Source organism: Antedon mediterranea, chromosome 1, assembly GCF_964355755.1.
Source record: "Antedon mediterranea chromosome 1, ecAntMedi1.1, whole genome shotgun sequence".
NCBI lineage: Eukaryota > Metazoa > Echinodermata > Crinoidea > Comatulida > Antedonidae > Antedon > Antedon mediterranea.
The window spans coordinates 22,774,623-22,787,193 of NC_092670.1; the positions used below are offsets into that span (position 1 = coordinate 22,774,623).

The window sequence follows — 12,571 nt, forward strand, 5'->3', positions numbered from 1 at the left end:
GAAATCCAGTTACCTATGTGTGTTGTATTTTATGCCATAGACACTCACTCTCGTACAATACATTATATGCAATGAAATCCAGTTACCTATGTGTGTTGTATCTTATGCCATAGACACTCACTCTCGTACAATACATTATATGCAATGAAATCCAGTTACCTATGTGTGTTGTATTTTATGCCATAGACACTCGCTCTCGTACAATACATTTTGAAAGATGAACCAGAACAGCCTTAAATATTTCGGTTCGTTTGCATACACATTTAGATTACTATTTATTTTTTGTATTTTGTATTAAAACACATTTATGCACAAGAACTAACCCACCAAGCAATAATTATTTATTTATTCAGTATTATAATATTTATTTTGTAAATTGTTTTAATATTTAATAAATTTAAAACTACAAACTAATTTGTTTTGTATTTGTTTAATAATAGTAAATTTAAATTTCAAGAAATCGTTGTTACACTGTTCATGGAGGTCTTGTACCTCCATGCACCGTTGTTCACTTTGAACACTGTTCCACCACTACACTAATGAATACTATACTTTGCATTCCTTGGTTTTTCCGCTACATTTATACCATTTGTATTCAATTTGTAATAAGTATATATGTTTTGTCGTAGATTCATTCATTCTACTATATTTCGTAATATATCGCATCTGTCTTCTTATAATGCTAGGGATGTGTGAATTTAATTCACTCATCATTTAGGTTACCTGGTCTGTTGACCCTGCACTAATTGTATACTATGTTTGTTTATTGTTAGAACTGGATACAAATCCATTAGGTGAATCCTGTACATGTTTAGCCCCAAACTAATATGCATTAATTTAATCCAAGTTTAGCAGATAGATTGTCAGGTAAAAATGACATTAATAATAGGAAAATAACGCTTAAAAAAGACATTTCGCCTCTATCATGGGGTCATTATCAAGTCCAATGAACAAAAAAAACACATAACCATACCTTAGGGTGAACCAACATGTCTATATGTTCACACTGTGTACGCTTTGTGTGTGACTAATAAACCTAGCTATCTTTCTATGTTGATTAACATATTTAATATTAACATAAGTTCTAATTTTGTATTATCTGTTTATTGTTGCTAACCCAATGCAAATCACAACCATCAGGTGCACACTGTACACAATTACTTGCGGCCAGTGAGTCAATTAGCCTCAAACCAAGGAGGTGTATGATGGACACTTCCTCTGCAAACAGATCTATTCAACCCATTGTTTGTTGCTTATTGAAATATAGTCAGTTGTTTATAGATATCTGAGATAACTGCTTTTTGTTAGATTTTACTGACGTGCATAATGCATGATAATAAGCTTTTTAATTTAATTACTGTAATTTTCCTCTTCACGTTAAGAATCATCGTTACTTTGAAAATTCAATCATGTTGTTGCCTCGTGAATGTACTCCAAAATCACAACCACAGAGGAATTAGTTTTAACAGTTTAATAAAGCTCTGTCTACACTATCAAACTAGTATGATGTGCCCAAATATGGTGCTGATATGCCCAAATATGGTAGTGATATGCCGAAATATGGTAGTGATATGCCTAAATATGGTAGTGATATGCCCAAATATAGTAGGTATATGACATCCTGTCCATATAAGTTTGATGTGTAGACAGCTTTAAAAAAAAATCTGTACACATAAATCTGTTTTCTTCAGTCAGTACTGAATCCTGTCACAATGGTGAACACTACAGCCAGCCCTTATTCAAAGGAAACCCCTATTAAAGGCACACTTTTTTTGAGTTCTGAAGTTATCACTAACCTACTACCTATACTTTTCTTCCACGATCTAATCGGAAAGCTGGTGACAATGCTTTTTCTTTCACTACTCCACAGATCCGGAACGAGCTTCCTGTCGATTTAAGAGAAGCGAATTCGGCACGCAAACTTTTCTTTTTAATTAATGCCAGTATTGTTAGGTGCTCTGTTATTTGTAGGGCGCCATTTAAAAACTTTCATAGAATAGAATAGCTGAGACATTTGTATCTATATCATGCATACCGCCCTCTAGTGTGTAATATTTACAGTTTTTGTTTTTCTACAGTGAAGTACTGTAGTATTTTAATGTTGGTGGTGTGTGTGTGTACAATCTCCCATAGGTCTAACTAAATGACTCATAGCAATACTGTATCTATGACTTCACGTCTAATAAATCTGATTACTTTACACATATACACTGTTATAATGATAATATTCACAGTCATTCTGTATAGGCCTAGTATGAACATTTTTTAAAATGCTTTTTTTTTTTCATCTCAATTCTGCCATTTCTTTCTGTTTAGTTACACTTTTGGTTAGCTTTTTTAATCATGTGGCACCACACAACACAAAGCCATCATGCTTGGCAGCGTAAAATTGTGTAAAATAGTAGAAGGCGTCATGTTGCTATACACGAGAGGTGCCATGTCGCAAGACGAGAAATGTAACACTAACAGTAATGATGAATTCTCTGGCATTCACAGCATTGTTTTCCGTCCTTTTCTTTCTTTTTTTTTGCTGTTTTTTATGCTGTAATTAATTTGTCTGTGCTTTATTAATTATTTAAGCCTTGCATTGTTACATCAATATTATTGAAAATCTCTGTAGCCTTGTAGTACAACAAACTACATTGCTGGCATTTCAGTTGATTAAAATTTAATTTTTAATGATTTTTTTGTGTAAACTATTTGTGTTTGGAACTGTTATGCATTCCTATTCTTCTCTCTCCAAAAAATTAAATGTTTTATGTTAGCATGGATGTAATATTTTTGGTGGTTTAATATCATATTTCTCATAATTTAATTTTTAATCATTTTTTTTTGTGTAAAACTATTTGAGTTAAGACATTCCTATTCTTCTCTATTCAGAAAATAAACTTAATTTTTATTTTAGCTTGGATATAATATTGTTTGGTGATTTAATATCATATTTCTCATAAAGCTTTGATGTCCCTGAATGAAATGTGACATTTTTTGGTTTGATATCATTCCTCTCTAGACGAAGTAATCTAAAACTTTACTTTTACAATTAGCTTTGACGCAACTAAAATATGTTTTTTTTTTTACTTCTCATAAAGTTTGTCTGATTTGAACTAGAAATGTTGCTATTATTGCTGATGAGCGAAATATGTAAAGGCGTGAAATACATTAGCGTAATGCCAAAACTTGTTTTACTGTTACAGATTACATTAGAGAAATGTCAGATCCGATGTGATGGCCATTAACGCAGAATATTTTAAACTACGTCGTTCATGTTGCCTCGAGTATTGGTGTTAGCTACAGCGTCACTAAAAACTAAAAATATCTCGACTGACTTATTAGCGCCAACGTGAAGCGTAAAATATTTATTGTATTTTCTTTATTCATAGAAATAACAATACAAAATTTGACATACTGTAGTACAATGCAATATATCTTATTTTGTTATACAAGTTTAAATTGGGAAATTGATTAAAATTATTAAATTCATGAAAATGTTTTTTTCTATAGTTTGTTGGTACTACTAAATCCAATAAATAATGATAATAATAATAATAAAAATAATAATAATAAAAACATATTCTTAAGTTTGTTCAACTTTGTAGTAGTTTCCAGAATGTTGTGAAATTCTGATTTTTCAAAAGCATCATTTATAATTTTTCCAAATGCATCATTTGTATTCTTTATAATAGCTTTTTGTTGTTGCGAAGATATTTCATAGATAACCCTATTAATTCATAAAAGGTCACGTCCAAGCATCAAAGGTCAGATATAATGGGAATGAATAATCATAGCCAGAGGGGTAGCTAACTTGCAATGGTACCATATGCTCTGTACGCTATATCACGACAGCAAAACAGGTCAAACTCGTCACACGTATACCGGTTGATGAACGCGTTAAATTCCGATACAACTAACGATCTTTATTTCTGACAACTTTAATGAAACATACATGAACCGTGAAGCGTGCAACTCCGCACGGGCCAATTAAGTATCATTATTTGAATTTGGTCGTTAGCGTACGATTTTTTGAATATTGTGTCAGGTGCAGAATAAATTCAAGTAATATAGCTACCAAGGCTAAGATAGAAAAAAATATTAGGTTACTGATATGATCATGCCTGATTAGACATCTGCCAATTCATTGGTCTAAATAATGTATAGTTCCATTTTATAAAGATTAGTAACATCGTTAATGTTTAATGATTGACGAGAGGGACTTTTAATGTTTCTATTTGGAAAAATTATTAATTTTATTTCATAAGATCATTAGCTTTGTCAGTTGCATTCAACTGTGGGTATTTTGCTTTAAGAAATATCTCAATTTGATAATTATATATAATAATATAAGTATTTATTAAATTTATGCTTTAATTTAAATTTGTTCAATTGTATTACATAGTTTGCGCAATGAAACCCATAAATTTCCTCATGTAAATATTATTTGAATCCCCCAAAACATTGATTTTATTTTTTGTAATATTGTCAAATTATCTTAGTTAGGTTCCTCTGTTTGTAGAAGCGTAATGACATTCTAGAAAAGCGGGAAAAAATGAAATTAATTGAAATTGAGTTATTTCAAATATTATGTTTCAATAAGTCAGACATTTTAAAAATAAATTTATAGTTATAATTTAGAACTCATTTTGAAACAGTCACTTTAATTGATTGTCAAAACAATCGTGACAAATGTCGAAGGTTAACCATAAACTCGCTTCCCCTCCGAGTGGGAGCGCCGTTCACACCGACATGCCTTATTGCCAATAGGTTGTTCAACCCAACTCAGACAGGAATTTTATCTATTTTATGATCTCTGCAATGTATCGGTTACAGTGCCTATGGTTCTGTCAATGATCTGCTAGCCTTATGGCGAGGGATCTGATAGCTATATCTTTTGCCAATTGAAATATAAAAAACAACTTATATACTTGTCAACACATTTTAAATTGTGGTTTGAAAAACATTTGCATTTACCTTTTACATAACAGTTTTGGTTACATACAAATTTTATATATTTTTTACAAGGCATTTCCGCAACCCCATTATACATATATTTATACATAGGCCTAGTATATACACATTATATATATATACTTGATACATATTCTTACATACATACATGTTTACATTTTACATACATGTATACATAATACATTTTACATATAATTATACCTTTTTAAATTATAAATTTTTACATACAATGTGACATATACACTTATTAAAGTATACATTTTACATATATGTTTTATATTCCTTTTATTTTATATTTACTATTCTAAAATACATTTTCTATTATTTTAATTGATTTCAAGTTAATATTGCGTCTATCTCAAAATGTATAATTTATCATATAAAATGATAATTAACAGGCATATCCGCAAAAACATTTATATTACTTATTCTTTAAAGAAACAATATTTTATTATTAATATTTCTGTTTTTTATTTTCTGTCATTATTTATGTTAAACACATTGCATTGTTTCAATTATACCATTTACTATTAATGTGTAACACCATTCCATCAATATTGAATAATAATATTAATATTTAAACCCCTTTAACATTGAAAGTTGTGAGAAACTTTTAGACTAGAGCATTGCGTTTAAAAAATTAATATAATTAATATAGGATTCAATGATATGCAGAGCCACTTGATATGGTAAACATCTTAATTTAATAAAATATATTTCATCAAAATAGTCTTCCAGACTATATAAGAAAAAAACTATCTATTTTGTTGGTACTGTACAGAAGAACACAAAACGTCGCTAGAACACAAAACGATGTCTATAGACGTGAAATCCCGTTTGTTTGACGCATACATAGCAAGTATTTTCTTATATAACAGTGAACTCTGGGTACTAAACAAAAAATTACAAGAGAGTATAGATATATATCACAGGAAAATGTTGCGAAAGATGATAGATATTAACAGATAGAGTGTGTAACACGAAAATATACGAGATAACAAAACAAGAAGAATGGAGTAAAAGAATTAAACGAAGGAGACTAAAATGGTATGGACACATAATTAGATTACCGGATGATACCCCAATCAAACAAACAATGAAGGAAACTAACAGGAAAGTAAAACTGGATGAATCAAATAAAGAAAGACTTACAAGGACTAGTAGACACTAACACAATAACAAACCATCCTGCCATAAACAGAAAAAAATGGAAACAAATTGTGGAAAGTGTAATGTCGGAAGACGGAAAACGTTAGCAACAACAACACAACACTGTACAGAAGACATTTTAGAAAAAAAAACAAAGCTCTGTCTACACTATCAAACTATTTTGACAAAAAAAAGTGTGATGTGCCCAAATATGGTAGTGATATGCCCAAATATGGTAGTGATATGCACAATTATGGTAGTGATATCACATCATCATGTCTATACATTTTTTTTGTCACATCCCCATGGTCAGATTTTTTAAAGGTGAAAAATTGTTTAAAAAGGCCTTCTAGAAATTCGAAGGGTAAGAAGGACAGTACAACCTATTCAGACCATTCCTTCCTTTCCCAAACACCCTTTATTTAAGTGACCCCTGATAATTATAGTTCACACTGAATGAAAGGTGGCGTTATGTTAACTAATGGAGAATCATAGAAATAATGAATTTGTTTATTTATTTATTCGGTATATAAAAAATATATTACAAAACGACAGTCAAGGACTGAAATGAATTGTATTACAAATATATAAAAATGTCCCGGTATTCCATTCCGTGAAACTTAATAAGTGGGGATGTAGCTTAATTTGAGAGGAAATACGCACACCTGCTGTGCCACCCTCTTTGCCATTGACTTCACACTCCTCCTACATGATAAAGAAAAACTTTTGCAATTAAACCACTCCAAAGTACAGTGAAAAATGTGACCACGGCGTATTTGTGTATAGTTTCAATACAGGAAGCATTACTTGTGTAACAAGAGGCCAATGTACATGCACTCTACTTCATGTGGTTTTCTTATTAAACTTGCATGTAGTGTGAAAGGAAAGGAAAGCGAAGGTAATATAGATTAACCGACTTAACACAATTGGAGAACATGGATTATGCTATTGTTATGGGATAACCTCTTGGGAAAGCTAGATTTTCATATCTTTCAGACAAACACATCGTAACCCTTTGTACACTATTTTTTAATTCATTTTGTTTTATGAGTACAGAAATGAATGCAATATTGTTAAACTGGACAAACATTGTTTTCTGGTTTGTTTGGTAGCATTGTTAGACGTTTCACCTTATCTTTGAGAAAAAAAAACTTTTGTTCCTGTCAATTTTTTTTTTTTTCAGAATGAAAAGGAGATTATTTTGTTTATCTTTTTGTGAGAAATACCGACCTTGTCGTAAACATATTTAGCTTTTTTTTGGCTCTTGAATTATAATACCCTGTGTTCCCCAACATTCAAAACGGATAAACGTCCTTGGTCATTAGATATTTATATTACTAACATTTACTACACTGTACTTGCACTTATATAATATACTTTATTCAACAACCAATGTTGTAATTCATTGTAACTGTATAATGCATGAGACACATGACACAAACCATCCTATAAAAGCTTGATGTGAAATACAACATGTGCCATAAAACAAGCAATGAAACGCAACCCATCGATATACTGATTAATTTCAGAAAAGAACGAATATTATACAAAATAAACCATTATGACATTTATGTATATCGTTTGCCTGACATGCAAATAGAATATGCACTTTTTGCTACAGGCTTAAATGAATCTGCAAGTGGGGAAATTGCTCAAACTAAGACTTGAACTCAGATTTGTATAGTTTAGGCAAGAAACCCTTGTTTCTTCACCATGCAATCCTTAAGATATATAAGATGAAATATGAAAAACACAAAATATTTATTCGTTTTTATTGTTACATAAAATGTAATTAACGTCTAAAAATACAACAGACACACACAAATTTTGTTAACATCATAACATTCATTTACGATTTAATGCATTCTTGACATAACAGAGAAAATGACAAAAACATTGTTAAAACGAGCATAATTGTAAATTGTAAGCGTTCTGAAATTCATAACCGCCGTCATTTTACGATTTAACATTATTGTAACATGCACGTAATTTAAGCTCAATAATTATTTTTGCGTGGTGACATTCAATCAGCTGACCTAATTTGAATGATTTAAGTTTTTCAAACTGTGTTTTATTATAGTAACAGTTGTTTGAATGTATAAATTAAGCTCCAATCTTTACTGTAGTTGTGCGGCTGATCATGATTAAAAAAGGTCTGCTGTTTTTTTATGACGAGTGAGTCACAAATTTATTTTAAACAAAAATGAAACATTTTCCCAATTAATACCGCTTATCATACGGTAGGACTTAGGTAATGCAGAAACCCTCCTTTGGGACATCCCTATTCTCATGATACGAACAATAAAGAGGAAAATATGTTTTTACAAGTAAACCTATCCTTATTCAGAGGACACCCCTATTAAGTGGGAACTTTGTTGGTTCCCAAAAATGTCTTAATAGGTATTCTACTGTATGCATGTATCTTTAAAATTAGATTTTAATTTTATATCTCCATGATTATTGTATGAGGATAAAGTATGGCGTGACCTTACCAAACTGTATTGTAGCTATAAGAAATATGCCAAATTGGGGTAATTGCAGAAGCTATCATAACGCCCATTTGTTTGTAATCATGCTCAGTTGCTTTGTAGTCTCTGTATGTGCGGTATGGTCATAAAAGTCCCTAGTGTTTTTTGCAAGTAAATGTTATGGGGATAGTTAACCACAATTTGTGGAATTTTATTGGAATAAAAGAAAAACAGATTTCAGGAAATAAACTTGTTGTATGTTTCGTCTGTCATTAATTTACTTAATTCGAAATTCAAAGCTTTTATTTGTATTTTAGTTTTGAACTTTCTGGTTGCTTGTCTGTGTGTGCTGTGATTTGTCATTCACACCTCATTAGCTGGTGAAACACAGATTTTATGGCAATACCACAGTGTATTCTGGCAACCTTTTATCGATAAAACATTTACCTCTTAACCCCAAGATGTTGTAACACCTGCATATACATTCAAATATGGTATTTGTTAGGTTGTTATTGAGGTAAAAGGTAGGAAAAGTACTGTAATATTATTTTAATAATTAATAGGGTAAATATATGTCTTGGAGCATATGGCTTGGAGGCAATTTTCAGTTCTTAAGGATGAAAATCACAGTATTACAATAGGCCTGCTATTTCGTAAACTATAACCTCCTCATAGGAGGTGCAACATGACCCCTTTATACCTTGTTCATCACAGTTACTATGAAATAAGTTTTACTTGATTTGTCGTAGGAGAGAGATTCCTGCAGACTTGCCACTGGCTAATTCTTGATTGCATCCTATCTTTATCCCTCTCTCCCCAGCCCCACATTTCATCAATCCTGACCACACCTATGCTTCTTTTACTCAATGGTGTTAGGTTTTTTTGTCTTTCAAAATCAGAATAGAAAGTCATTATTTTTGTCACTCAGTTTTGGCTGAAACCTCCGGAATAGAATCTTTTATCATTAATATATATATTTATATATATATATATTTATATATATATATATTTATATATATATATATTTATATATATATATATTTATATATATATATATTTATATATATATATATATTTATATATATATATATTTATATATATATATATTTATATATATATATATTTAACATATTTTACCATATTTGCACATGTTCTGTTGATTTGTCATGAACTACACCAACATACAACATTAATGTTTGCAGTTATTACTACTTAAAGTGCGTGTTAAGATCATGATACATCGTCGTGGATTGCGATCGCGGTTTGGTATCACATGATTGGTTGAAAGATGCCCTCACAAGCGATGAGGTTTTCATGTAAATCTTTCGTCACCTCAGCGGTCTGCCGTCTTTACTGCTTGTTAGTATTTTCACAGAATCTTGTTGTTTACTGTAAGTTCATTTTACGGCTTTTGTTGACAGATTTTTACTAATCCAATAGCCAAACACTGTCAGGATTTCTGTCTTACAACATCCATTTTCATCGCGTTGAAACGTTGTAGTATACACAGACTGAACATATTTACTGATAAATTGTCTCGTAACATCTCAATGTTTTAATACACACAAATCTTCACAAGCTTTTGTCTGGAAATAACATTTTTTTTTTCGAAAATACATGAAAGAAAATTTGATGACAACGTTATCTTATAAAATATATAGATATTTCTTTTCTTTTTGAATAACTTGGATATTGCCTTAATTTATTTCTGAAAGAAGAAAAAAATCAAGTAAAGAGAAGTAAAAATCATTGTAACCACTACTGGTCAATGCAGTCCCCTTCTATCTGAATAGGAATGTCCCTTGCAGAGGTGTCATCTGGTGTTTTCCAGAAAATAACCCCTTTGTAATGACACCATATTAAAAAACAATTGCTATACATATTTTTATTTGCATGTATTTTGATGTCCTGTATTGCATATATTTATCAAAGAAATTCAATGTCAACAAAAGTTTTTATCATCAGAAATGTAGGTTGAAATTATGATTCCGATCATGTCATATTTTAATCATTACTCCAATTCCCAGGCAGCTAGATATCTAGTTTCATAACTTTGAAATTTAATACTAAATCTAGATTCTAAAAATTGAGAAGAAGCCATTAAAATCTAGAGTTTTATGAAACATATACAGAAAATAATGGAAACTGGTGTTTAGTTGCAGAATGCGTATAATGACACAATATTTAATTCATTATAGAATACAAAAGTTGAAAATAATGACTATTTGTAATAATTATGATGTATCATCATTATCTATCGAAGGCTACCTTTATAACTCGTATTTTATGCACAAACAAATCATCAATATGACCTTTTGTTTTATGATGCGCTACTTGGCTACATAGCTGTCGAGTCAAAAAGTCATTCTTTGCATGCTCAGAATCATAACCATGCGTAGATTGGCTATTAGACTGAATTAAATGTGTAGTTACATGGCACGTGAGGAAAAGGAAAGGTCATCATAGCGCCACAAACTTCAAACAAAAAGATCTTCGCATGTACAAGAGTGTTTCGTAACCATGTACACGCTAGGTTCAGGTACGTGCTCTTGATCATTGTATTGTATTACGCTTAGTGCTCCCAATGGAAGAAGAAAGGATGTGTTCAAATTCAGGAATATTGTGGTTCTGACTTTAATGCTACAAATGTCTAGTCTACGTATATTTATTGGTATAGTCTGTAGTCTACCTATATCTGTAGTATCATGGTTTACATTTAATTTTGTTTCAAGTTACAAACCAACTACCGGTATTGAAAAACCTAATCTCATTACTTCTTACTTCTCAAACTTTATTCCAATTTCTATTAATTTTCTTTTCTGTCTGCCAGGATATTTTTGTTTTTGATTTTTCAAAAACAGATAACTAATCTCTCCATAGAAATTTAAATATATTTTAGTGTAGTAAAAATAGTACCATGCTATTACAGAACTATCTTACATGATTCCAGTGTACTCTGTAAAATGTTATCAGAATTAAGTCAACCGTGAAATTACCAATTAAAACTACTAATTTACAGCTAAAAATATTTTGAAAAATATCATCTTACTGTCTGTGTAATTGAATGACACAGACCAAAAGTGTAAAACATTCGATTACAAAAAGTAATTTGTGCTCACAATTGTGGTAAACTTAAATAAATTAAATATAATTTGTATCATTTTTTACACCTCAATTATCATATTGGTATACCGCAGGATAAAAGGAGAAATAACACTTCTTTTTTTTTTCAGAATAGTTATTTTTGGTAAAAGAACAAATAAGAAGTATTCCTGCTAAGGTATTTAAGAATTTAAAAATTATTTTCCTTAAAATTTTGACAATTTAGTTTTTAGAATTTACAGTACAGAAAAATTACTTGTACTACCCTATGCTAAAACACATCTAGTGTAGCCTGAAGTTGAGTGCTCCTTGGATTGTGGAGTACAAGTTTTAATACAGCTAAAAAGGTTGAGTACAGTACCCTGGAGTTGAATACAGCAGCGAGTTCAATAAACTACAATCTGAATTTTAAGTATAGGCTAGTTGAATAGGTCCTAAAGTTGAGCACATCCTGACATTGAATACAGTCTGACATTTAGTACAGCCTGACATTTAGTACAGCCTGACATTGAGTACAACCTGACATTGAGTACAGCATGACATTGAGTACAGCCTGACATTGAGTACAGTCTGACATTGAGTTTTGTCTGATTTTGAATACTGCCTAAAGTTGATTACAGCTTGAAGTTGAGAGTTAGAGGGTGTTTGAGTACAGCCTGAAATTTAGTACAGTGAGGAAATAAGTAAAATTCTAAACTATACTGTACTCAATGTAAGATGCATTATATATTTTCAATAACAAGTAACAAGAATCTACTCTATTAATCCATCCACACTAAATGTATCATACCTTTCAAAGACAAGTGCCCACAATAAATGAGATGTTTTGCATTGTTTGTCTTAATCATCTCCATAAAGGTTCTGTGGTAATTGGTCGGTATAGTTTAGCA

At 30.8% G+C, this 12,571-nt stretch overlaps 1 protein-coding gene across 14 annotated transcripts in view; it reads left to right on the forward strand.

Annotated features, from left to right (window-relative positions):
* Positions 1–12,571, forward strand: part of LOC140063218 (mitochondrial thiamine pyrophosphate carrier-like) — a 60,144-nt gene that overhangs the window by 3,504 nt on the left and 44,069 nt on the right. For 4 of the 14 annotated variants that reach the window (XR_011847603.1, XR_011847602.1, XM_072109795.1 and 1 more), the window contains exon 6: positions 11,813–11,859. The exons of 7 other annotated variants lie outside the window; for them this stretch is intronic. Coding sequence is in view for 5 of the 7 variants with exons in the window: in XM_072109795.1 (XP_071965896.1) it covers positions 11,813–11,817 (5 nt within the window). In the remaining 2 variants the exon portion in view is untranslated. Of the gene's footprint in view, positions 1–186; positions 333–1,870; positions 2,634–3,194; positions 3,450–11,812; positions 11,860–12,571 lie in introns of those variants that run through there. 3 more of the 14 variants (XM_072109738.1, XM_072109721.1, XM_072109730.1) reach the window with 3 other exon arrangements.